This window comes from Micromys minutus, assembly GCF_963924665.1.
Source record: "Micromys minutus genome assembly, chromosome: 1".
Lineage (NCBI taxonomy): Eukaryota > Metazoa > Chordata > Mammalia > Rodentia > Muridae > Micromys > Micromys minutus.
In genome coordinates this window covers 118,175,658-118,203,432 of record NC_137969.1, presented here as the reverse complement: position 1 = coordinate 118,203,432, position 27,775 = coordinate 118,175,658, and the positions used below count along the sequence as shown (strand labels likewise).

Genomic DNA, 27,775 nt, shown 5'->3' with positions numbered 1-27,775 from the left:
CACGGCACTCCGCGCCCCGCCCCCGGACGCAGAGTTTTTCTATCCGGATTCTTAGCGCGGACTCCGAGTGCCGCTTTTCTGTACGTGCTTTGCACATGCGCGACTGCTTTTCCCTTCTTCCTCCGCTTTCACTGGCGTCCACGGTTCGCGGAGCCGCCGCCGGCACCGCGGAGAAGTCGGGAAGTTCAAGATGGCTGCCACGGAGCCCCCGTCGCTGCGGGAGCAACCTGAGTAAGTGCACCGTGCGGGTGGTTGGAGCTGGGCCTCCGGGCCGCCGTGCAAGGGACGGCGGCGACCTGCGCGACGGGCGGGAAAGTTCAGGCCTAACGGCGATGGCCAAACTTTGCCTTTCCGAGCGCCGTGGGTGGTGTGACGAGAGGCGTGGGAGCGGCCCCGGTTTTGCTGCCGGTGGGGCCGCGGCTGTTGGGGTGCTGGCAGCGCGGCCTGCTGCGCGTCGTTGCCCTGGGAGGCGGCGGCACGAGCGGCCTCTACAGGTCCAGTTAGCATGGTGGCTGCTGCTGCCCTGAGGTCGCGCCTTCCTGATCCTCCCCGGGGGATTGTGGAGCTCTCTGGTCTCAACCCTCGGCGATCTCCCCATGGGGGACTCGAGAAGGACCTGAGGGGCAGTGGCAGCCGGCTGGCTAAACCCCACTTTCCTAACGCACGCAGTATCCTTTCGATCCTTCTGATGGTAAAAGCAGAGACTGGGGTGCTAGGGTCACACTTTTGACTGTCCCGGAAATTGTGCTAGCGAAGTCCTTCGCCCTTAAGTCTTCATTCCAACCACAACCCGACATTTCTCTGTCCATTGGCAGCTTATTTCTAACTTTCAAACTTAAGGCAGAATAAGGTAGACTACCTAGGTTTTGAGGAGGCCTGGCAGTTTTTGCCCTAGTTTATAACTCTTTAGGAAGGTACATGGGAGAAGTATTAGGAATCGTTGCTACTCTGAAACCATTCTAGTCTGTGTTTATAATTGAGCGAATATAGAAGTTCTTGAAGCCAAGAGAACATCCTTGAATAGGCAAAAGAGCTAGCTCTTATGGAAAGAATACTGGGTGGCAACAGCTCCCTAACCCCCAACATCTGCATTATCTATTTTTCCAGCCTGTTTAGGAAAGCGTTTGATACCGTCTTAAGCAACTTGTGACAGAGGACTTCTTTGCTCAGAGTCTAGTTCGGGGTTCCCCTGTCATTTGCTTTATTCAGCTTGATAGAGAATTCATTTTTATTAAGTATGCTTGAAAGTTGCATTGTTGTGATAATTGGGCTTAGTAGAGAACAGATAGGGTTTTAACTAGACATAGCTTATTGTTTTCCCAAGTTCATGGTGTGGCAGTTACAGGAGGTTAGTTTAGTTTGATGGGTGTCTTCGGCTGTACAGCTGAGTAGTGTTACGGTAATCTGAAAAGTTCTTGGTATCATATCCATTTACTTAAGTTGGGGGGAGAGTTTATTCACATTTATTTTGAATATGAGTCATCTCTATTATCTTCATATTTAAATAATCATATCTTATAAAACTCTTCCTTCCCTCACCAAAGTTGTGTAAATTGATTTTTTTTCCTGTGTGTCTTATTTTTGCTAATTTGAAAGTAGTTAATGAAGTAAATAACAATTTGGTATGAAAGCAGGCACTGTGTGTGACCATAGTGCTCAGACGGTGTCTAAATGGGTTGGAGTTACACTGAGTAGCTTGTAGTTACGGGGAATCTATTCAAAATAGAAAATTAAGAACACACATATTACATAGTTTAAATATTCCTCAAAGGCTCAAAGAGCTTTTGTTTTAATGGAGTATACATTTGTCAACTTCTTTACTTCGGCTTAAAAAAAATCTATTTGAAGTCACTAGGGACCAGGTACTATTCAAATCATTCAAATACAGTAGCTCATTAATTCTTGTAACAATACTGTGGAGCTAGATACTGTTACTGCTGGTATTTTATAGATGATGAAACTAACAGAGAAATTAAGTAGTTTGCTCAAGGTCACTTAGTAGTAGACACATTTAACTTTGTAAAATATGGTTTTAAAGGCCAGCTTATTACTATTGAACTGTGACTCCTTTTTCAGTTGCCCCTAAGATTTAAAATAATATTTTTTGCTAGTGTCCCAGAAAAATCATTATAGGGTCTGAGGAAGAATTAAGGATGAAATTAAGAACCCGTTTGCACATGTTAATCCCTGAGCCACATTCTCAGCCTGAGATCATTGAGCAGGGCCTGGCACTAGGGGTAAACCCAGAACCTCACACACACTAGCCTAAGTGTTCTATCACAGAGATGTACCTCAGTCTCCTGAGCTGGCTATGTCTTTCAGGCTGGTCTCCCAAAGGTTGCGTTTCCAAGAATGCCCTGTGTAACATGCCCAGCCAAAGATGTGTTTTTGGTGTGACATTTCTAATACATTAAAATTTAATTCCTGAAACATGATTTAGAAAAGGTAAAAGCAGAACTAGGTTTAAGACCACATTGGCCTTTGGGATCCATTCTAACTCCCATCTCCATCAATTCTGTTTTAAAAGCATTTCAGTTGGGAGGAGAAAGTCATTTAGTTACTTGCTTTACTTTGGACTTTGCTCAGTATTAACTTTTTTTTTTTAAGAATTGCCTTTGTTTTTAATTGTCTAGCTTGCTTGTCTCTAAGGCATACATCGAATGCTTCCCAAATAAATTCATAAAAGACTATCCTAGCTGGACAGTGGTGGTGCAGATCTTTAATCCCATCATTCCAGAGGCAGAAGTAGAGGCAGGCTAGTTTGAGCACAGCCAGGGTTACACAGATTATCCTGTCTTGAAAGCAAAATAAGTAAGTAAGTGAGTAAGTAAATAAATTAAATAAATAAATAAATGTGACTTATCTGTTGATAACTAAGCGTGATGTTTGTTGTACACCTTTAATTCCAGGGGGCAGATTTCTCTCAGTTTCAAAGCTGGCTAGAGCTTTATAGTAAGGCCATACAAGTCTTTGAGCTTATGATGGTGCAGCTTGTGACCCCAGCTTTTGGAAAGCTGAGGACGGAAGAATGAAAGTTCTAAGCCACATAGGGTTACTTCACCTCACCCTGCCTCCCATTGTTCTATAGTTGACGTTTGTGGAAAAGAAAGTTAAAATGACACTAGCGCATAGTAATTGATCACTTTATTTTGATGATATTATTTTGAAAGTGTGCCAGATCCTCCCAAGACCTGAGTAACTTGCAGGGTGAAACTTAACAAATGAGCAAACTGCTGAAGCCTCCTGTGTTGTGTGTGCTCTAGATTCATTATTAATCCTGGCTGTGAACGTTAGCCAATACAGGCTAGTAGGTTGTTGGTAAATGCTTGTTTTGTGACATATTCATTGTAGACAGGCAAGTATGCACATCCATTTGTTGTAAAATGCAAATATAAAGAATTGATTTGTGTGTCTGGGATTTATGTAGTTTTTGTTGTCCATGTGAACTATCCAGTGCTACCATGTGTCTTAACCAGCAGCTTATTATTACACTTTAAGAGAACGATGTTGATAATGAGCTCCTTTTTTTTGTCACTTAATTTATATACCCATTTCTTGTGGTACTGGTAGTAAAACCAAGGCTTGACATGTCCTAGGTACTGTGCCACTGAGGTGCCCTTGGAACCATAAAACATAATTCTTGTTTCCTGAAGTTTGTTTTAAAAGATCAACCGAAGAAGATAGAAGTTTGCTGCAGGAGTATATGGGATTTTTTGGAAATCCTATATTGGTGGTCCTAAGGTAACTTTTTTCATCAAAAAATTATTTGTAAATTGTAGATTTTTTAAAAGCTAGGTTCTATCATAGTTCTTAATGAAACTTATTTCATGCCTAAAGTTAAGTCCTTTACTAAGCTACGGTTGACATTCTCTTTCCACCATTTTTAAAACAACAGGTTTTTTTTTTTTTTTTTTGAGGGGGGTGTAGTAGATTTGAATTACTTAGGGTATTGCATATTAAGTACCAAGGAGGACAGTGTGTGCACATAGAACTCTGGGAAGCACTAGGTGCTAAGGAAGCAAAAAAACATGGCTCTTGTGTAATTACTGTGACCACATTTTATGTGAATCAGTTTAATTGTCATAAGAAATGTATGATTTGTCTGTTATTGATTACCCCAGTTTTTATGGCTGAAGAAAACAGCACTAGAGGAGCACCTTGCCCAAGACTGTGTTATGTGGGACAGCATTTTCAGTCAAGTAGTTTGGCTCTAGAATTGTCTGCTGCTTTTGATAGTATTCCTTACAATAACTTAGGAACTAGCCTGCATCTCCGCAGGGTGTGTTTGAAAAGGTATATTTGCCTAATATGTACACAATAATAACATCTTACTTGGGGGCAATTAATTCATGCTAAACACTGTTACAGAGAAGCATTTAATATATTTTTAGGTAGGTGCAGTTGTTTTTCCATCTTACAGAAGAGATACCTGAGGTCACAGACACCTTAAACTTGCCAAACCCTAATCCCATCACTCTGGAGGCATATCTGTGGGTTTAAGGCCAGCCTGGTCTACAAAACAAGTTCCAGAGGGACAGGACTTGACATCTTGCCAAATTCTCACAATTGGTACACTAGTGGAACCAAGTTTTAACTCCACACATATAGCCTGGGGACTGTTTACTTTCAATTTAAGGGCAGTTTTATGTAGTGTGACTTATAGTTACTTTTGTGACTAAAACTCTATACTGTGTCTACTTAGATTTTATACACCATTTAAAATGAATTTTTTACCTTTAAAAAGATTAGTATAATATTTCTTTAACTTTGACTCTAATCAGTCAAGATTCAAGGGGGAAAAGCCCCTATCTTCTGGATGAGAGATTTTTGAAAGGAAAGGAAGTTAACAAGTATGTCCTCTGTCAGGAGCAAAGTTGAAATACCATTGGCAATCTGATCAAGTACATGTGCATCCTCCTGCTCTATGCCATAAAACTGTCTTTGTTAATGTACAAAGATAATGTTCTTTTTCTTTGAAGTATTTGATTTTAAAAAAAGAAAAGGGATCCAGGGAAGCATATCACAGTTTTCCTGTATCATCTCATATTCTACTAGCAAGAAATTGCCTCACACTAAAGCCTGAGTCATCATAGGGCAGTTCCTCTGCACATCTCTTCAGTGCATTTCCTTTCTACACTCCATCGTAGCAGAAATTGAAGGTGGTAAATTTAAGGGTTCTGTTTGTTTGATGCCATGTATTGGCTATGTGTGTTTCACTCCTTCGTTGGTGTCCTGATAACTTCTCACTCAGAAATATTCTGTGTCCTTCTCCCTACCAAGTTATTGAAAACAGACTTAGAGGACAAGACTAGACCCAACCCCTGCTATAGTCCCTAGAAATGGCAGTGCTCTTGTAGATAAACGAGTCACCACTTTAACCTTTTAGTTCCTGTGCTCTGGAGTTCCCAGTGGGCTTGTAGTTCTGTCTCACTCACTCCTGGAACCACATATTTCATCATCTGGCACTGTTTGACTTGAGAGATTGACCTCCATAGACCAGAGTCTTCCACAGGTTTCAGGCCCTGACCATCATAACCGGAGACAGTGGTTTTCTCTACATGACTGACTTTGCCGTCTGCTTTCTCTATTTGAAATGCTGTTTCTCTCCAGATTTTTTGCTCACTCTTGGATACTGTTAATCCACCTATACTTTTAGCACACATTCCTTCTCAGTCTTTTCTTCATTGTACCCAGTTAACAAATGAGTTGGACATACCTATACCTCTGGGATCTACAAAACGCCCTTATTGACTGTTTTCAAATATTGGTTTAGATGACCCTTCTACATTCCAACACCCCCTTGTTTGGGCCTTTTGTATTGGTACTTCTTCATGTTGTATGATTGTTCTGTGTGGTGTTCTTTCCCACTGTCCTATACTTTCCCTTGGAAAATATGTATGCCCTTGGACATCTTTATTTTCCAGTCACCTTGCTGAATACCTGAATGTAGTAGTAGGTCATTTAAAAATGTGCAGAGACTGGTGAAGAGATTCACGATTCCTTCTTTTTCAAGGAAACAAACAGCTTATCCAAAAGTACCAGGAATATATCTTGAAGTCAGGGGAACTGTGTCCAGAATAGTGTGCTGATCTAAACCGAAGACTTATCTTGATTTTGCTTTTGGTCCCATCTTGTACAAAGTAGTAGTGAGGTGCCTTCAGGGGAAGAAGTTAATTCTTACTGGTTGTCAGCTATGATGCTTGATAAGATTGGTACATTAAGTATGTTATTTTACTTTAAATGTTTTGAAATTATTTACCGTGGTTCTATTGGAACTCAACACCATGTAAATCAAGGAGCATCTGCAATGCTGTTGAGCCTGTATTTAATCTGGAATTACTGAACACTTCACCTTAATATAAGTTAGGAGTCATAAACTTGTTATAGCAAAAGCATTTACAACACAGAACCTCCCTTAGCTTATTCTTTTTTACATAGTATCTGTGAATATGAACATAATATGGGATGACAATTTTTATTTGAAATTCAGAGAGAATAAATAATTTGCTGAACAAATACTGGTTCAAATCCTGCGAAGTTTCTGTTGACTTTCAGAATGTTTTTTTCTGGTGGTTGTTGTAGCTTGATAGCTATAGACCAAGAGTCCTTGTCTTAAAATTTGGTTTTACTGCTGTGAAGAGACACCATGACCAAAGGTAAACATTTAATTGGACCTGGCTTATAGTTTCAGAGGTTCAGTCAGTTCTCATCATGGCTGGCAACATAGCATGCAGGCAGACACAGTAGTGACTCTGCAGTCAGCCAGGAGGAGGCTCTCTTCTGCCCTAGGAAGACCCACAGCAACACACTTCCTCCAGCAAGGCCACACCTCCTAATAGTGGGCCTCTTACTATGGCCAGGCCTATTCAAACCACTACAGTCCTCATTCTAGCTAGCTCTCTGAAGTCTTAGACCATTGACTTTTTTTTTTTTTTGTTGTTTGTTTGTTTGTATGTGTTGTTACTACTATACTCTTCTGAAGCTTGGGGGAGGGGTACACTAACCACTTTGGATTTAGCCAATATTAGCTATTGGGTTTTTTTGTGAAGCAGTGTTTCATTCACCTCAAGTAAACAGGTAGATTATTGTTGACAACCAAGTTTTCTGAGCATCAAGTGGAAAGGATAAGGGTCTCAGTATGTTACTATCTATGCCTTAAGAAAAGAGAAAGTGGGCCTTTTGCATTTGTGAGAAATGTTGCTTCAAAATCAAATTACTATAGTTTCAATATAACTAAAATGAATTGGATTTTATTGTTACTGGTTTGGATTTCTTTCAGCAAAATGATGCTTTTCAAAGCTATACTCTATAATCTATTTTGTCTAATACTTTTAGATTTTAATTCAGCTATTAAAACAGAGTGTTGTGTCTCCACCACCTCAGCTTTGCTCATCTGCTTCCTTTAAATCAAATTCCTGAAACTTACAACATTTTGTCATTACTGTTATAAGTGAATACTGGGTAAATATTGTGATTGTAAAATGTGCTTTGTACATTTATAGGATGGATGACGCTGATAATTCTGAAAAGAGTGTAAATGAAGAAAATGGAGAAGTATCAGAAGACCAGTCTCAAAATAAACACAGTCGTCACAAAAAAAAGAAGCATAAACACAGAAGCAAACATAAGAAACATAAGCACTCCTCAGAAGACGACAGGGATAAAAAACACAGACACAAGCGTAAGCATAAGAAACAAAAAAGGAAAGCTGTTGTGGATGGGTCTGACAAGGAAGGCCTGTCCCCTGCCAAAAGAACTAAGCTTGATGATTTAGCTTTGCTGGAAGACCTGGAAAAACAGAGAGCCTTGATTAAAGCTGAGCTTGATAATGAGTTAATGGAGGGGAAGGTACAGTCTGGAATGGGACTCATTCTGCAGGGTTATGAGTCTGGCTCCGAAGAAGAAGGAGAGATTCATGAAAAGGCAAGAAATGGAAATAGGTCCAGTACCAGGTCTTCCAGTACACGGGGAAAACTTGAAATTACGGACAACAAAAATAGTACAAAAAAACGTAGTAAGAGCAGATCCAAAGAACGGACTAGGCATAGATCGGACAAAAGGAAAAGCAAGGGAGCTGTCGAAATGGTAAGAGAGAAAGCAAACAGGAGCAAGTCCAAGGAGAGGAGAAAATCCAAAAGTCCATCCAAAAGAAGCAAGTCTCAAGATCAAGCAAGAAAATCAAAGTCCCCTACTCTTAGAAGGCGGTCCCAAGAGAAAGTAGGGAAGGCCAGGTCTCCTGCTGATGAGAAGATTAAGAGTGAAGAGAAAGGTAAAGTAAAGGATAGGAAAAAATCACCAATTGTAAATGAAAGAAGTCGAGATAGATCTAAAAAATCCAAGTCTCCAGTTGACTTAAGAGATAAATCCAAAGACAGAAGGTCAAGGTCCAAAGAGCGCAAGTCAAAACGATCTGAAATTGATAAAGAAAAGAAGCCAATTAAATCACCTTCAAAAGATGCTTCTTCTGGGAAGGAAAACAGGTCACCCAGTAGAAGACCTGGCCGTAGTCCTAAAAGAAGAAGTTTGTCTCCAAAACAACGTGACAAGTCGAGAAGAAGTAGGTCTCCGCTTCTCAATGACAGAAGATCTAAGCAGAGCAAATCTCCTTCTAGAACTCTGTCTCCAGGCAGGAGGGCCAAGAGCCGATCCTTAGAAAGGAAACGGAGAGAACCAGAGAGAAGACGACTTTCTTCTCCAAGGTAACCTGTTCACAAAACAGTCACACTTTTTCACTAGCAATTAGATTTCAAAGGAAGAAAATGAATATAAAGATAATTTTTAAATGAGATAGTGATTTCATAACTAATATAATTTAGCGCGTTAATTATATTAACACTAAAGTTTTTAATCATAATTTATGTGTGTTTTAAGAATAGTTTAATGGCTATTTATTTTCAAGTTCCTGATTTAATTTAGTCTCTAACTAACTCAGTCAACCATTTAAATTTAAGCAGTTTTCTAAAGTATATATGGGATTATTTTAGCACAGTGAGAGGAAGTCCTTCATAAACTTGTTTTCCTTTTTGGTGGGGAGGGTTTTGAGTCTAATGATAGAGCTGTGATTGGGCTTAGACTTAATACACTCACTTCAGCCTCCGAAATGCAGGGCTTACAGGTGTGTCCCACCATGCTGACCCTAATGTTTATACACTGTACAATCAAATGATTGACCAGCATCATAGAACTAAATTTGGGTAAAGTAGAGGTGTTGGTTATATATAGGAATTGTGCATTTTGAAGTTAATCTGTCAAATTTTATAAAAGATGTAGGCTTGTAAAGATTTAATTCTGTTTAATATTAATATGTTCAGTGTAACTCTTAAGTTGATCTTGAAGTCTCCATCATCACATTCTGAGAACTCTGAAGAGGGTTTCCAAAGTGCCATCTCAGGAGGCTGTTCACTCTCCCCTTCTGCTAGCATTACACTAAAACTGCCCTTTCCCTTTAGCGTTCAGTTTTGCACTGTTAGATTCACTGATCATTTTTATCTGAAATGTTTCTTAGTCATCCTGGGTATTCCAGTTTGAAGTTTGATTAATTAAAGGCCAACCTTAGGTATTTATTCAAGACAACTGTTTTTTTTTGTTTTGTTTTGTTTTGTTTTGTTTTTTTAATTGTAAAAGAAGTTCAGACTATAGAAAAAGCCAAATGATGTGGAAAGCTGTAAGTCTCAGCCCTCTCTAGCCCTTCACAATATGAATGTAACCTGTGAGCCCACTCTGTGTACACATTTTCTTATAAATGGGGTCTTCCAATTTATCTCAAAATATAGGTGGTTTACTTTTTTCTTTTTTGAAAATATGCTTTTGTGACAGTATATATAAAATGTATCTGTGTATATAAATCTATATACATGTTATCTGCATGCATATATGCATATTACAGTGCAGAAGTTGCATATTTGCTAATGAACATTATGTGAGTTTATTTTTTACTATTGTGTAGAGGTACTTGTTGGTTATATTTGAGGCTTCTTCATAGAATAATAGAGATGTGTATTTGCCCAGTCTCTTTATATGTACAAGAGTATCTTAGAAAGTTTAAGTTAGCCCTGACTTCCACGTGTGTGCTAAAACACACATATGCCCACATACATAAACAAAATAAGATTCTTAAGCCTAGAAATTTCAATATGTAGACAATTCAAAATAAGTAACTAGACTATTGTGACCCAGAATATTATGACCCATTTAGGAAAGTTTCTTTTGAGTTGTACATTAGAGTTTCTTTTTTAGCATAAATAGTCTTTAAGTTCTTAAATTTTGAGGTCATATAAAATAAACTCATTGGGTTATCTGACTTTAAATGGTGATTCAAAGTAAATTAGTCGGTTACTTTCATTAAATTTGTGAATATTACGCCTTTTAAATATCAAACAGATTCTTTTAGTTTGGTCTATTTTTCTCTGAACTTGGATTTGTTCCCTTAAGAACACGACCTCGAGATGATATCCTCGGTAGATGTGAACGATCTAAAGATGCCAGCCCCATTAATAGGTGGTCTCCAACCCGAAGAAGAAGTAGATCTCCCATTAGAAGGAGATCCCGTTCCCCACTGAGACGCAGCAGGTCTCCTAGAAGAAGAAGCAGGTCTCCTCGGAGAAGGTAAATCTGAAGGACAAATGCTCTCTTCTCCATTCCTTAACCTTTGGCTCTTTTTGAAACTTAAGTTAGCTGTAGCAGCATATTTTCCTGCAGACCATTTTTCTCTGAAACATTTTAGTTGTGATCCCATAGCTTCCTTCTGCCATCATGGGATACTGCACAGCTTTTTTTTTTTTTTTTTTTTTTTTTTAATGTGTGTGTGTACATGCACACACACACACACACACACACACACAAATACACTCATACTCACATGTAGGTGTAAAAAAATTAAGACTTTATGAAGTAACAAACTCTTTCTTGCGTGTAAAGTTAGGAGTTGTGGTAGGTAGATCTAGTTATCACAGTTACCGCTCCAGTGAGAAGATCTTGCCTCTTGGTGACCGGTGTCTCTTTTGACTCTAGTTCTTAGCAACCATCTTTTGTCCTGTCCCTGTGGTTTCAACTTAGCTTCACAGAAACCTCTTGTTCCACTGTCACTGTCACTTTTAGATAAGCACAGCTGTCATAAACAGCCGAAAGAATAAACATAGCTGACCCAAAGGAAGCCTCGTTTCTGCTGTACTAATAAAATAAACGTATGCTGGAGAGATGCTCAGTGCATATGAAATGAATAAATACTTGCTCTACCATCAGGATAGCCCAAGTGCACTCACCCAGCACTCAGACAGAAAGCTGAGCACGGCTGCAGGTATACCTAGGCATTTAGGGGTCAGACAGGTGGATCCTGAGAGCTGGCCACTCTAGTGACAAATGTGAGTTTCCAGGTCATTATGAGACTCTTTGTAGGACAACAAAAAGATGGAGGATAATAGAAAAAGCTTCCTGCTCTGGTGTCTGCGTTCTTGCAGAGAGATGTGTACACTTGCCCTCACAAGCATGTCTACACACAAGATAACACGCATGCATGAGCACAATACAGAGCAGTAGACCATGAGCCACAGCTTTGGTATTCAGAGTAGAGGTGCTGATTGTGCTTGACTAGCATGAAGTCTCTAGAGCAACCAAAGAAGCAAAAACAAGTATTTGTTTCTGTTGCGCGTCACTCAATTTATGAGAAAATACATAATTCAACAAGCATTATTAACTATGTTTAGTTGTTTAAATTCCTATGTGAGGGCCAGAGAGATTCCTCAAGACAACTGGCAGCTCTAGCAGAGCTGGGTTTGGTTCCCAGCGCCCACATGGTGGCTCACTATTGTCAACTGCTAGTTCCAGGGGCTTGAATGCCCTTTTCAGGCCTCTGTGGGTACCAGATACACACACACACACACAGACATTGGTTTAGGCCCCCCACAAACAATCTTTAAAAACAACTTTTTTTAAATTTTTTTTTCCTTACCGCTTTATTAAAAAAAAAAAAAGAGGGATACATTTACAGATTTTTAAAGGCATTTTGGCATAACATATGAATAATTTTGTCAGTATGTAATTCTTTTAGAGGTTTGATAGCATGCATAGAAATCCCACTAGTTATCATAAGCATAAAGTACATGTAGGACAGAACGTAACATGGAAACAGATTTCTTGTTGGGTATAGATTAAGCATAATGATCTGTGAATACCAAAAATTGCCACAAGGCTATTATCTTAGCTCTTGGATTATTAATGATTTGAGGTCCAGGTGTACCACACTCTGAGAGGGTGCTATACATTTATTTTTTTCCCTAAGAAGGACTGAGGCTTTTTTTTTTTTTTTTTTTTTTTTTTTTTGACCTTTGTTTTCTTGAGCTTTATATAGTCTGTGAATTGTTTCTGGGGTGTTCAGAGCTTTCTGCAGTTAGTATCCAATTATCAGTGACTGCATATTGTATCTGTTCTTTTGTGACTGGGTTACCTCACTCAGGATGATAGTCTCTAGATGCATCCATTTTCTTAGGAATTTCATAAAGTCATTGTAAAAACAAACTTTTAATGAATTTGGGTCTTGCTATTTCTGGTCCACATAGCCTCTTCCTGAGTGATGGGACTGAATGGTTTATTGCCATTTCTGGGTACCTTTCTTTAGTAGAGTAGATTTTGAAGGTGTCTTAGTTTGAGTTCCTTTTACTGCAAGGAAGCATGAACCATAAAGCAAGTTGGTGAGGAAAGGGTTTATTTGGCTTATACTTCTGAATCTATACTCCATTATTGGAGGAAGTCAGGACAGAAACCCTAAGCAGAACAGGAACCTGGATGCAGGAGCTGATGCAGAGGCCATGGAGGAATGCTGCTTACTGGCTTGCTTCCCATGGCTTGCTCAGGCTTCCTTATAGAACCCAGGTCTACCAGCCCAGGGATGGCACTTTCCTGTGGGCTGACTGAGAAAATGCCTTACAGCTGGATCTCATCGAAGCATTTCCTCAAGTGAGGTGCCTTCCTCTGCCTTTAGCTTATGTCAAGTAGACGAACAAAACCAGCTAGTACAGAAGACATAAGGTTCACAGAAAAATTGAGTATAGAGTCCCCTTTTACTTTTCCCCACACATGGTGTCGTTTGCAAACTTTGATACTTTGACAAGTATTTATATTTCCCTTTTCTTTCAAATAGAGATAGGAGTCGAAGGAGCAGGTCACGCTTGAGAAGAAGGTCTCGATCACGGGGTGGTCATAGGAGAAGGAGCAGAAGCAAAGTAAAGGAAGATAAATTTAAAGGAAGCCTCTCGGAAGGAATGAAAGTTGAGCAAGAGTCTTCATCTGACGATAAGTAAGAACATACCGTCACCATTCCTCTTCTAGTGTAGGAAAACTGGTGTACTGGAGGGCTTCAGTTTCTGCCTGACTGTCATAAGTGAATTCCTAATTTCATCCTGAGTTTAACAGTTAAGCCCTTTGCTTATTAGGTATGTTTTTCAGGATTTAGGGGCTCTGTTTTGTCTAGATGGAGTTGAGTGCCAGGCTATGATTTTACTGTCTTCCTTTTATTTTTACTAGAAAGAGCAGACCAGTTTAGGGGAAGTTTCTATACAAAGTTTAGACTTCGGTTTATGTCAGACCTTGCATGCTTTTCATATGGACTAGTTGGTGGGCAGTGTATCTGTTATAATGAGATAAGCAGTTGAATGACTAGTTTTCTAAAGTACTAGAAAACGTTTTAAAATGCAAGCCTCTAAAAGCAAAGCTAAGAGTGTTTCTCAGAAGTACTTCTTGCCTCCCTGGAGACATTTTGTTCATATCTGAAGACATGTTGTCACCTGGTGGCAGAAGGCCAGGGATACTGGATCCTGTAATGCTAAGTTCCCCTCACAGAATAATCCACCCCCAAATCAGCAGTGCTTGAACTGAGGAGCCACTATTGACTCTGACTGAGGAAGCTAGGGAGGAGAAGGGTTCTGTGTAAAGGTTGGCATAGTCACAATGCACTTGTTAATGTTAACACTACACAACTGTGCACTTAGTAGGCCATAAAGATTGAAGAACATGTGGGCAGACTGTCCAGGTAGAACTGGACATTGAGACACGTTGTCCATCTGAAGAGTCGAGTGTTTGTATGCATCCTTTTTTTGTGTATCAACTTGGGTTTTGCTGGGTTCGTAAATGGTACCATAGCGTACTTGCATTTATGATAGGAAATGGACCAGAAGCTTCCATGAGCTTTCTGTGTCTGGGGGGGTGGGTGAGGTGTGAGCTTACCTGTTCCACCTTTGCTTTAGAGATGAGAAAACTTAGATCAGAGCAGTAAAAATTCGTTTCTAAGGTCATAAAAGAGTCACTGGTGGATATTTTGAATGCAGAGATCTTTCTTGTTTCCCATTTTGGTGCAGGGAACAAGGTGAGGGTAAAGTTTGCAGGGCTCCCATTGGACAACTTTGAGACTTGGATCAGTGATGGCTTAGACTGTGGCTCCAACTTTTATTCAAAAATGTGCAAGTTAACAGTTTGGGAATCTGTAAAAATGTTTGAATTTTTTTTTTAAGCCTTGAAGATTTTGATGTGGAGGAAGAAGACGAAGAGGCTGTGATAGAACAGAGAAGGATACAGAGGCAAGCAATTGTGCAGGTATGGGGTGGTCCCCCCGTGCTGATGATCAGTACAAAAAAGGCTTTTAAGTTGAGCAAAGAGAAAAGTAGTGATAGTAGCCGGTCACTAGGAGACTTCACACACATTCACAAGACTTACAAAGGTAAAGACATTGCTTTAGTTACTAAAACTGACCTGTTGCTCTCTGTTTTGTTTTATATCAAACTAATGCAAACTTTTTGTGTGAAACATGAGAATTTGAAGTAATACTTTTTTTTTTAACAAACATGTAAATGTAGGATAAATGGAAGTTCCTTTAGCAAAATCAGTTACTTGGCACTACACAAAAAACTACTTTATCTATAAGGATAATGGCAAATTTAAAATTTTAATTTTGCTTCAGACTTTTTCCAGTGCACATGCTTGTGTGTGTGTGTGTGTGTGTGAGAGAGAGAGAGAGAGAGAGAGAGAGAGAGAGAGAGAGAGAGAGAGAGAGAGAGAAAGAGAGAGAGTGTGTGTGTCATGGCCTAAGCACAGAAATGGGGATTATTTGGTAGGAGTTGTTTTTTCCCCATGTGTGGGTTCTGAAGATTGAACTTAGGTTGCCAGCTTAATGGCAGTCATCTACCCACTGAGCCATATTGCCAGCCTACAGTCGGGGCTTAAATGAAAGCTGAGTGAGTAAAGGTTGTTATCTCGACAGGCACAAAGCAGTAAGACTTGCTGCTTTGAAAGCAGCATCCCCTTGGTTGTCCTGAGACAAAAATCATGCCAGAGGATAAAATTTCATATGGTCAGGTCAGGTTATACCACCTTATGAATGTACACGAAGCAAAACTACTTTTCAGAGTTTGCAAAATTGGAAATTTTTAAGTATTGTGCACCTGATGTAAGCCAGGTGTAGATGTCTTTGTTTTACATTTGCAGTTCTCCCAGTGTCTTAATGCAGCACCTCTTTGCAAGTAATATATTTAGATAATATCTAGTTTTATGAAGCTGATTTATTTTCTGTTATTATAGAAATATAAATATCTTGCTGAAGATAGCAATATATCTGTGCCATCTGAGCCAAGCAGCCCCCAGAGCAGCACAAGATCACGATCCCCTTCGCCAGATGACATCTTGGAGCGGGTGGCTGCTGATGTAAAAGAATATGAGCGGGAGAATGTTGACACATTTGAGGCCTCAGTAAAAGCCAAGCATAATCTAATGACAGTTGAACAGAATAATGGTGAGTTAAAGTATCTTAACAAAGCTTTTCTCTGCAGTTTTAGCTGTATAACAATTTGAGGAAAGTTAAAAAGAAGTAGGAATATTATGCTCAAGTTATGTTCTGTATTAATGTGCTTTTTATTTATTTTGTGTACATATGTATCTGTATGGTAGGAGTTTGCGTGCAGGCTGAGGAAAGACTCAGATTTTATTTCTCAGTTCCCACTGATCTTTTCTTGAGATGGCTAGAAGCCGCTGTCTTTGCCTCCTTAGCGCTAGTCAAGTGCGTGCTGCTTTGATGCCCTGCTTTTTCAATACAAGTTTTGGCAAGACAAGGACTGTACTGATTGTCATTTCCTGTTGATTGAGTCATCTGACTGAGTGTGGCCATCCATTGCATTCTAATTTAATAAGAATGTACATCAGGTCATTTTCAGTACTGAGCCACAGTTTTGGAAGTTGCCGAGAAAGCTGTTGTGCGAGAAGGAAAAGAAGTTTAATTAACACTACTGACTTTTTTGTTGACTTATGTTTTAGTTTCTGTTTTCATTTCTCCAGTATTAATGTGAGAAAGGATTCCTAGATCAGTAGTGGACTATTTGTGTGTGCTCTTGCTATGAGCTGTCAAATTTTCCTCTTGCAAGTTATGTAATGTTGCCATCCCATAAACCACACCTGGGTACTTATTTATTCAAAGTCTTATTAATATGGTGTTGTGTTTTTGCTTTTTTCCTTGTCAGTTTTCTTTATGAGTCTTAGGTATTTTAGGAACAAATTTTAAACTGGTGGAGGCTGATCTGTATCTGACTAAAGGGATTTACCCTTTGAAGTATTTAATATGAGACTTTTGTTTGTTTGTTTTTCAAGTCAGACTTTCTCTGTGTATCCCTGGCTGTCCTGGAAATCTTTCTGTAGAGCAGGCTGGCCTTGAATTGATAGAGGTCTGCCTGACTCTGCCTCCTGAGTGCTGGGATTGAATGAGTGTGCACCACACTGGCTTACATTAAAAAGATTTTAAGGATAACTTTTCATTTTAATCCAAGATTATCATAGAGCTGGCCATGGCAAAAGTTGATGTTTCATATCAAGTGTAAAAACCTGTTTCTCAATTGAATTATTAGTTGAAAGCCAATGTGTAAAGAGAAGTTTGATAAATATTACTGATTCTTCTGTTGACTTGGATTTTAATTTCTGCTTTTATCTCTCAAGTTCTAAAACATATTTATTTCATTTTAGGTTCATCTCAGAAGAAGCTTTTGGCACCTGATATGTTTACAGAATCTGATGATATGTTTGCTGCTTATTTTGATGTGAGTAATTTTAAATCAGTGACAGGAAAAAGTCTGTGTATGTAATGCTTGTGAGCAGTTACAGAGCAGTGAGGTTCACGTGAACAACATTGGACGTGCTAACGCTGTACAGGCTGTGTGAGCAGCATCTCAAAACGGAAGTTTGAGAGGCCAAACTATCCAAGGTTTTAAAAGACCTACAATAGAATTAGAGAACTTCACCAAAGTCACACATTTACCCAAAAGCCTAAACATGTAGTACTTGTGTGCATGTCTCTACAAATGACACCTCAGCACAGGAACAGTGATATGTATAGTAGTTAGATACCATCATGGGGTTGGTTAGGTGATCTTAGTCAGTATTTTTCTGTTTTTATTTTACTTTTGTTCTTTTTGCTGTAATGTTCTATCAGTGCCTTTTAAATGAAGGTCTTTACTACAGATAAATATGAAAGTCTGAAGCCGTTTCAGTTTCTATTTAAAGGGCCATAAGTGGAAGCCTTTGTAAGAGGAAAGAGGAGAGGATAGATGTTACAGGAAAAATCAAATTGAGGTAGAGTAAGAAGTCTGTGATATGTCACATGGAACACAAGAACACTAGACGAGAATGGGTTCAGAGAAGATGGAGTAAATACTGTACCCATTGAAGTATCAGAACTCAACATTGCCTAGGTGATACTTGGTTCCCTTTCTGTTTCTCTAATGAAATACCCAGACAATTAATTTACAAAGAGAAAAGATTTGTTTGGGTTCTTGTCCATAATCAGTTGGCCTTGCTGGTTTGGATCTATGAGTAGACAGTATATCATGGCAGGAGCAGAAAAAATTGCTCACTTAATAGGCAAGAAGGGGTGGGGAAGAGATTTGGGGGTCTCACAATCTCCTTTGATCTTATAGGTGTCAGCTCTTAAAAAGATTCCACTGCCTTCCAGCAGTGCCAGCCTGGGAACCAAAGCCTTTATCACAAAGACTTGGGAGTGTGAGTTGGGGGGTGTTTAATAAACAAACTACAATATTTTTGCAGGACCTTTTGGGTATCATGGAGAATAGTATGAAGTAGGGTTGTTCACAAATACTAGATAGATGTTGTTATTTTTAATTTTCCACGCAGGCTCAACCTAGTACAGCCAGTGAATGTTACTACATTTCATGCCTGTGTGGTAAGGGTACAAATGTCTCCATGGACAGGGAGGCAGAGAAGGAAATGATGCAAATCGGTAGGTAATGTCGGACACTGACTGGTTAACTAAGTTCCAGTATACAGGACTTTCTCCAGTCTGGCTCATCAACTAAAGGAAACCAGATAACTTTTATTTTAATTTTTACTGCCTAATCACTGCTGTTGGAAATCTTAAATATTTTTTCTGTTATTTAAGATGTAGGACATTTTGGTAATTTTTCCTTGGCTACCTTGAATTTGTATATTAGCAATAATAACAATCAACTAATATAATAAAATGCTAGTATTGCCATTTTTTGTTAATAAGGAGTTGCTTTAAGTGTGCAATCGTCTGGTCTCCTCCCTCATTTCAGAGTGCTCGTCTCCGAGCTGCTGGCATTGGGAAAGATTTCAAAGAGAATCCCAACCTCAGAGATAATTGGACAGATGCAGAAGGATATTACCGTAAGTTTGCATTTCTCATCAGCTTTAAAATTCATTGTGCAATTCCATAAAAGTACACTGCTCAAATAATCACACATTGTTGAACTCTAAAAAGGTATGGCACAGCCAGTCATGGTATGTGAATTTTTGTTATTCAGTAGCCCAGAAGCATTATATATTAATTAAAGCAAGCCTAAATTTGTATGTAGATATATTCATGCATGAGTGAATTCTTTAGAGAAGAGGGTCTACACTTGACCATCTTTATAAGTCACGAGAAGCGGTGTACAAAGGAACTCAGGTGCGAGTCATGGAGTATTTGTCATATTACAGCTGAGGACACCTCAGTGAGCAGGTTTTAAAAGTTGTCAGCAGTTGACAGCAGCTCTCAGAGTTTCTGAAATAGGAATGCGGCTTCTGTCACATTCTGAAAAGATGACCAGTGGAGGCAGTGACTGGTTTTCCATTGTGTATTGGAACCTGGAGATTTGATCCAATTTTAAATAACTCCAGTGTGTAAATGGCTTCTTGATTTTTGTTTTTATAATCATATCTTTAATTTTTAAATTTGGCTTTAGGTGTGAACATCGGTGAAGTCCTAGACAAGCGCTACAATGTGTATGGCTATACTGGGCAGGGTGTATTCAGCAATGTTGTACGTGCCAGGGACAATGCACGAGCCAATCAGGAAGTGGCTGTAAAGATTATCCGGAACAATGAACTCATGTAAGTTCAAAATGGAACCAAAGTCAACAACTACAAAATTCCAACAAGAGTCTTGGTTACCTAAAATTTTTAGAAAAGATTTTTACTATAGGATTTTAATGTAGAGCCATGAGTTACATGAGAAGTTCTATTGTGTCAAACTCATTTCAGTACCTACTCTGTACCAGTGTGTCCTTAGACACTACCCCTCTTCTGTTTCACCTAATGTCATCTTCTGCTCTGACAGCCTTAATCTAGAAAGGATAAATGAAAGGATATAGATTGTTGCTGAGTGTATAGCAGCCAGCAAATCAAAACAATTCATTAGTCTCTGACATGAATCATTTTTTCTTGGCTCTTTTCTTTCATAAGCATAAACATTTGCCATTCCCATGTATTTAATCTACTACACACCAAGCTGGTGGTAGATCCAGCTTTTCACTGGCCTTCAGATGTTAGAAGAATTACAGATTTTTCTTGAAGTCTTTGACTGTCCTAGGTTCAGAAAGGTATATTTGGTTGGGAAGTCTGACCTTCTTTCTGTACTATAGACACTCACTTTTAAGATGCAGTTGATAACAGTTTATAGACAGATTTTCATTAGTAATGTTATACTTAAGGAGGCATGCCCAATAATTACTTACTTAGAAGAACCAGAGTGATAATTTTATCAAGATATTTTGACATTTAAAAGATTTTAGTTAACACTTAGGTAGTTACCCATGTTGTGTTACCCATGGTGTATCAAGCTGTGTCTAACAGATGTTACTCCTAAATTCTTGTGTCCTAATCTTTTTTTCATTGCAGGCAAAAAACTGGTTTAAAGGAACTAGATTTCTTGAAAAAACTTAATGATGCTGATCCAGATGACAAGTTCCATTGCCTGCGCCTCTTCAGACACTTTTACCACAAACAGCATCTCTGTCTTGTATTTGAGCCTCTCAGGTAAAGTGTCAAGATCTAAACAGCCAGTTGCTCCTGTAGTTTATCTCGAAGCCTCATGCTGGATAAATTCAAAGAACTGCTTAGTTTCCCTGTTAGTTCTTCATAGTGACTGTACTATCTTGAGAATTATCAATGTGTAGAACATGGAGTTCTGTATTTAGGTGAACAGTAAGGAACCTCAGGTATGCCACAGGTCAGTCAGCAGTCTCTGATACACAAAGTAGGAATGATGGGGACAGATAGCAGTTTTACCTTCAGCAATATGACTTCTGAGTTCTGTTTTCAGATGAAGACTCTTAAGTAATTTAGTTCTTCCTTAGTTTATTTTGAAAATTGAGCTTTATCTAGAAGCAGTATTACGAACATATTGTAATTTCATCTCTGTGCCGAATAGTTTATCAGGCATTTGGAATAAGGGTTCTCAAACGATTTTATGAGTTGTATTTTGCACTTGATTTTACTTTGTGCTTGAAAGTATTTTTGCCTTTTGTATTTGATTTTTGACCCCATTTTCTTGTCTTTTCTCTCCTTAAAGTATGAATTTGCGAGAGGTATTAAAAAAATATGGGAAGGATGTCGGTCTCCATATTAAGGCTGTACGATCATACAGTCAGCAGTTGTTCCTAGCATTGAAACTCCTTAAAAGATGTAACATCCTCCATGCCGATATCAAGCCAGATAACATTCTGGTAAGTCAGACAAACGTGCCACTTTGTGTGTATGTCCCTATCCCTTCTTGCTAACTAGTAAAAGGAGGACTGCTATACTGTAAAGTAACATTTAATAATTTTATCTTGGTTTGAAATTGAACAGTGAATTTTATTGCAAACTATGTGGGAAGAAGAAATGAATTGTCCCTTTTTAAAAATTTTGATGGAGGAATTTATGGTAATGATCTCCTTGAGTAGCTGGAGAAGGCTATTCAGTACTGCATGTTGAAGTATGTTCGTCTTTTAGACACAAGGAACTGCTTTCTGCTCACTAGCTATTTGGAGTTTAAAGGGTGCTTGTTTTGAGATCCAGTCTTGCTCTTTAGTGGCCTAAAATTCACTGTTTTCTTGTCCCAATCCCCCAGACCTCATGCTGAGATTATGGGGGCAGGGGCGGGGGGGGGGGGGTGGCCTTTGAAAACTGACTTCTGGGGACCCAAGCAGTAAGGCTCAGCTCCAGCTAGGCCTTCCTTTGAAGTTGTGACATTTCTTGTTAGTGATTTCTGTTGTAATTAGATTTCACAATATTTGATGTTTTTAAATTTTGGACAGACATCCTCATAGTGGAAGCATTAACGCCGAAGCACTCTCCCTCCCCCTCCTTGACCCCTTACCTTTTTGTGGTGTTCACATTCTGAAACATATTCACAACTTGGTGAACTGTTTGTCTGTTTTATTTTTTTTCTCTTTATTTTGACTTTTAAGTATGTAGGTGTTTTGCCTGCATGTATGTATGTATGTGTATACACACACACACACACACAGTAAGTGGAACAGGCATTATAGACCATTGTGAGCTGCTTTGTGAGTTCTGGGAATCAACCACCACCTCCTTCCCCAGCCCTGTTTCCTCTGGAATCTTAAGTCTCTTAACAACTGAACTATTTTTGTAGCTCTCACACCTGTTTTTTGTGTGGTTGGTTTTGTTTGTTTGATGCATGCTTTTTTAATCAGTTCTAGAATAATACCCCAGAGGGGGAGCCACATATGTAAGGCTTTCTTTATTGGAAACTCATGTTTGAACTGCGACGAGCTAAATTCTTAAAGAGATTGATTGTGACTAGGCTGGAGATACTGAAACTCAGTGATAAGAGTGCTTGATGCTTGCATGAGACAGTGAGTTCAGTCCCCAGTACTGTATCCCTAAAGTTGTGACCTCAAAAAGTTTAATGAGTCCCAAAACTCTTTAGTTCATATTTATTTTGTGTGGTTTTGTTTATTTGGTACATGAATGTGTACACATATGCGTAACGTGTGCCCATGTGTGAGCATGTAAGACCAAAGACCAGCATAGAATGTCTTTCCTCTACTGTTTCTCCATCTTTTTTTTTTTTTTGAGACAGTTTCTCAGGAAGTGTGGAGCTTGCCCGTTAGCTAGATTAGCCAGCCAGTGAGCTCCTGTGAGTACCCTGTGCCCACCATTCTAGTGCTGACATAGAGGAACTTAACACCACTCCCACTTTCTTATGTGTGTGTCTGGGATCTGAACTCGGTCCTTTTAAAGTCAGCCAGCATTTTACCCACTGAGGCACACACACCATCTCTCTCAGAATAATTCCTTCCTGGGGGTTAAATTCATAGTGATGCGTGTCCCATATATTGATACTTGGTTTGTATTTGTATTGTGTCATGTTGCGTGCCTGATATAACCTAGGGTGGGGTTGCTGAGCTATTAGTGAAATAGTAGGTGTATTTTAAGTGGATTATAAAATCCAGTAGCCAGCTCTACTCATTAACTTCTGATTTGTCTTTTAAAAAATTGTGAAAGACAGTATACATATACAACAAACACCTGCAGATTAGACAATTACACAGCAAACACTTGGAGTGCTTTGGCAGTTTGATGTTTGACAGTGCCTTAGAAGCATTTGTTCTTAGCACCTTCTTTCTTCTTTAATCAGCGTTAGTTTAGGTTTTCACATGAAGTTGGAAACTAAATATTTCTTCTTGGGGGAAAAAATTGTCAGCAAACACCTGGAACTGATTTCATTTCTGACACTCCAATGCCTTTAGCCTGTTTTAGCCACATGATGTGCAGCGTTCCTCATGGGGAATAGAAATTGTATAGCAAACTAAAAGGTTTGTGGGTGGTGTGGTGGAGGGGTGGTGGTGGTTTGTGGTTGGGTGTGATGCAGCAGGTGTATGGATTATTTGTTTGTTTTTAGAAAAAATATTATTTACCATTTTAAGACCACTTTCTACTGGTCTCCAAAGTAAGAAAGTTGGTCTTGATATTATGTTGTAGTTTAAAATAATTTGTGTTTGGCTGGGCTTAGTGGTTCCTCCCTTTAATCTCAACATGTGGAAGGGAGGCACAGATAGGTGGACTTTGTGAGTTCAAGGCCAGTTATTTTACATATATGAGTTCTGGGCCTGTCAAAGCTACATAGAGAGATTCTGTCTTGGTGGGTGGGAACTTAGTTCTGTGGGTCCCACTGATAGTCTAGTCTGTTAACACTGATTATACTTTGTGAGGATAATTCCCCTCCCCCAGAGAATAGAGCTGTTAAACTATTCATTGTCATGGGGATGGGAACAGTAGGCCAAGTTCAAGTCCCAACTCAGAATTTGTATGTGTCTCTTTTGAAGGGGGGAAGGGACTCGAATATGAATTCTCTTCACTTGTTAATCCTGAACATGCTTCTGGTCATGAGTGGCAGCAGTCATGGGAGCAGCTCCAGCCTTTCTCAGCAGATGTCACTGTTACTGTGTATGTGGAAGTATTTACCAAGGAAAGGAGAACAAATGACTATTACAGAGTTTATGTGTATCAGTTTTGTTGGATACATTTAACATTTTCTTGCTAATACTTTCTACTGAAGGGATTTAATACTTTTCAGACTTAAAGTGGTGACAGTTTCAGATGATGTAACCCAGGTAACAGCTGTAGCATCACTAGTGCAGCCCTCCTCTCATTGCCATTGTAATTTTCTGGCAACTGGCTTCGATTTAGTCAGAAGTTTCCTATTAATAAATGTTCTGTGCTCTTGTAGAAAGTAACTTGACTTTAAGCATTCAAGAAAAGCTTAGAAATGCCTTGCCTTATGAAATGAGATTTTAAATACAGTTAAGTAGAATAATTTCAGTTGTAATAAAATATTGAACACTTTTTTATAATTAGGAATCTGTATAATAGAAAAGGAATTTTGAAATGAGTGAGTGGGTTTTGTCCTTAGTATAGGGATTAGTTTAAATTCGTAAAGACAATTTTAATTTGTTTGTTCCTGACATGAATTTCCTTAAAAAATGTTTTGCAGGTTAATGAATCCAAAACCATTTTAAAGCTTTGTGATTTTGGATCGGCTTCACATGTGGCAGATAATGACATAACGCCTTATCTTGTCAGTAGATTTTACCGTGCTCCGGAGATCAGTAAGTGTCTGAGAATGTTCCTGTGCGTGGCCATCCTCTGGTGGAAGCAGCTCGTGTAATGTCTAAGCACTGTTTTCCGTCACACTTCAGCAGCTGCACGGGTTCATTCCTGAGGAAGGGAACCATAGCAAGTTCATTCTCCTCAGGTGGAATGGAGGTAGTTGTGACAGGAGTCTTGATCATGTCGAGCAAGAGTAGCAAAACAGTTGTGGAAAACCCTCGACTTTAGAAGACTGCTCTTGATTGTCCAAGGTCTGATTATCACGTTTATGGATTGTGCGGGACCTTTGGTTTTTCTCTTCCTGTTGCCTGGGTTGAGGCTGACTAGCACCTCCAGCAAAGGTCAAAGGAGAAAGAGAAGCATCTGTTCTTGTCCCTCTGGTTCCTCTCCTTCCCCTATTTTTAAACCTGTTGGCATTTTTTTTGTTGTTTTTTTATGTTTTTGTTTTTTATTTTAAAGTATCTCTGTTACGAATTAGTGGGAAAAAACATGAAATTAAACCTACAATATTACGGATGTGGCTGTAGTTCAAGCTAAGGTAGTGCCCCATTACTGAAAATAAAAATGAAGAAGTCACTCATTCTTATCCTCATTTATTAAAACCTCCATTTTGATTTTAGTTATAGGTAAAAGCTATGACTACGGCATCGATATGTGGTCTGTAGGTTGTACCTTATATGAACTCTATACTGGAAAAATCTTATTTCCTGGCAAAACTAATAACCACATGTTGAAGCTCGCCATGGACCTTAAAGGAAAAATGCCAAATAAGGTAGGCTAATTTCCTTTCTGTAGACTCAAAGACTCCTAACACGTTGTCACCTAGACTGTAGCTGTGAAGTAAAACTCTCAGAAGTGTGGGTGGCGGCTGTACTGACGCTGTTTGTTGTGGGTGTTGCACTTAGTGGTTCTCATCAGCCAAAGGCCATCAGAGGGAAACTCAACTCCCTTTTCAATGAGGACAGTTGGAGCCGTGTGGAGACAGGATGGAAAGAGCTGCACATTAGCGAGTGTACAGAAAGGACAGAAGAGGAGGTAGCTGAGCGCTGCAGACTTGCTAAGAGCTCTTGCTGATGAGTACAGCAAGAAAGTCTTAAATAATGCATTTGTGAATGATTATTACATAGAGTTGCTAGTGTGCCAGGCAAGATTTGTAGTAGATTGTTTTTTTTAAAGCCATTTGTTTCTGTCTTTAGATGATCCGGAAAGGTGTATTCAAAGATCAACATTTTGACCAAAATCTGAACTTCATGTACATAGAGGTTGATAAAGTAACAGAGAGGGTAAGTCTGGCTTATGTGTACCTTAGTAGTAGTCACTGCGTTTCTTTTCAATGTGGGAACTGAGGGGATTCACACTCACTGGTTGTTAGGTCAGTGCTCTACCACTGTGCTAAATCCATGGTGCTCTATGCTTTATTCCACGAAGTGAGTTCTCTGGTGTGTGGAGCTGTGATGACTTCTAGAGTGATGGCAGAATAGGCAGCTCCCAATTAGTGAGTAAAACCCACCAGGCTATGAGAACAGTAAGACATCTCTCTAAGGAGATAGGTTAGGTCCTTGGTCTATAATACCGGGCCCTTGTTTTATCAAAGCACAGAGTAACTTGTCTTGGGATTGACCTGGTTCACTTGCCACTGAATAAAGCCAGAGAAAGCACAGTCCAGGTAGCAGATGCTCACTGCATGTTCATGGTTAATTTGCGGATCTTTTCCATTTAAGTTCTTGATTCTCTTTGGAAAGATGTGGAGGTTAAAAACATGTAACAGTTCCATAACTGTGATTGAGCATCATAAATATTGTTTATGTATTAGTATTTTGGTAGACAAAAAACAAAAAACAAAGTCTGGTTTACATACATGTAACTTATTTAGAGCTATGCATTGTAAAAATTATTTTTAGGAGAAAGTTACTGTCATGAGCACCATTAATCCAACTAAGGACCTATTGGCTGACTTGATTGGGTGCCAGCGACTTCCTGAAGATCAACGTAAAAAAGTACACCAGCTAAAGGACTTGTTGGACCAGATCCTAATGTTGGACCCAGCTAAGCGAATTAGCATCAACCAGGCCCTGCAGCATGCATTCATCCAGGAAAAAATTTAAATGAGATGAAGAAACTCCAAGGGTTTGAGTAATTAAATACAAAGACTGAAGAAATTTCACAGCAGTTTATTATTAATGTATATAAACTTATAAATATTTCTGCAGCAAATTTGAGGAAGCATGATATATTTGAATTAACACCGAGGGTGATATTTCTTTTAGAAATGTTAGTTAATCTGTTTTGTGTCTTATGTGAAATTTCACTGTAGAAATGTTTTAATTGCCAAGACTGCACAAAATTACAGTGCTAATGTACATGGTTGCAGTTCACATAAAAGACAAAAAGCATCTGTTATGAGTAGCAGTGCTGGGTGGTTGATTTGTTTTTAGCAGACTTGGCTTCAGTTTGCTCTTCAGATACAATGGCCAGCATAAATGCTGTTTATATTCACGTTTTCCTAGGTGTGTGTGTGCAGGCCACAGCAGCATGCCCTTGGTGTAGTCAGTGCCGAAGGGAGTCTGTTCCTTCTTGAGCCTGCCTGCAGGGATGTCTCCTCTTTTAAAGCAGGTTGTGTACAACATTCAGTACACTGAAGGTAAGCTAAACCATCAACATCACCAGTGTTTTAAGATGTTATTTTATTGGAATAATTGAAAATGAGGGATAGCTTTGTGGCAGAATTCCCTGCATGTGTGATAACTGATCTCGTTTTATTTTTTCGCATCGCGACTGTGGCATAGTTACAGTTTCTGTTGTGTTCATCACATTTAAAATTTGAAGCGTATGCGCTTGATGGATAGAGCGCCTTCAGTGTACTGTTTCTTATTAACTTTACTTTTTTTTTTTAAATCAACTTGCTATAGACTTTATACATTTTGTTAAATACAGTTCTTAGTGACATAGAAACTGCATAGTTTTCATTTACTAATTAAAATGTTGAGGCCTACTTCTGCAAGTCCTCATATTTAAAAGATAGACAACATAATGAGATTTTTAACTATTTGTATGTCATTTTGAAAGTGTACTGCTTTATGGTAAAAGTGTTTTTCATTTGTTCATTGTTTGAATTATTTGTGATCATGTTGTCTTTCAATACAGGCGTAAACCTTCCACTCTTGAGCAAAGCAGCTGCTTTTTAAAAGCGGTAATTGCTTCTTTACCTTTTATTTCTTTTGTAAATGAAGCTTTTCTTTTAAAATGTGACTTTAAAGTGTTGTCTATTGCATAAACAGTTGACACTCACTCACTGTAATGAGAAGATTGTTCTCCTGCATGGGAAGTGGACCATGCAGATTTCTGTATGTTCTCAGTATGCATCACTAGATAATAAAGTCTTTTGTGAACAAGG

General features: G+C 39.0%; 1 protein-coding gene across 4 annotated transcripts; it reads left to right on the top strand.

Annotated features, from left to right (window-relative positions):
- Nucleotides 1–85: 85 nt before the first annotated feature.
- PRP4K (pre-mRNA processing factor kinase PRP4K) lies at nt 86–27,775 on the top strand. Of its 4 annotated transcripts, XR_013975263.1 has the most exons (17): nt 86–231; nt 7,503–8,699; nt 10,432–10,605; nt 13,136–13,291; nt 14,502–14,583; nt 15,565–15,775; nt 16,993–17,066; nt 18,579–18,669; nt 19,227–19,374; nt 20,161–20,298; nt 20,834–20,987; nt 24,266–24,380; nt 25,002–25,153; nt 25,578–25,664; nt 26,283–26,563; nt 26,889–27,022; nt 27,526–27,571. XR_013975263.1 is itself a non-coding variant. In XM_080925824.1 (15 exons), the coding sequence occupies exons 1-15, from the start codon at nt 191–193 to the stop codon at nt 26,484–26,486; spliced, it is 3,024 nt and encodes a 1,007-aa protein (XP_080781950.1). In that variant the 5' UTR covers nt 86–190; the 3' UTR covers nt 26,487–27,775. The 4 variants fall into 4 exon arrangements, 1 of the variants encoding a protein (XP_080781950.1); XR_013975262.1 differs by having other exon boundaries at nt 26,283–27,022; nt 27,526–27,775; XR_013975264.1 differs by lacking the exon at nt 86–231 and adding an exon at nt 3,642–3,741 and having other exon boundaries at nt 26,283–27,022.

Coding starts and splice junctions, on each gene's coding strand:
- PRP4K (XM_080925824.1), top strand. CDS start 191: ATGGCTGCCACGGAGCCCCCGTCGCTGCGGGAGCAACCTGA. Junction 10,606..13,135: donor AGCAGGTCTCCTCGGAGAAG/GTAAATCTGAAG, acceptor TCTTTCAAATAG/AGATAGGAGTCGAAGGAGCA. Junction 25,154..25,577: donor AAGGAAAAATGCCAAATAAG/GTAGGCTAATTT, acceptor TTCTGTCTTTAG/ATGATCCGGAAAGGTGTATT.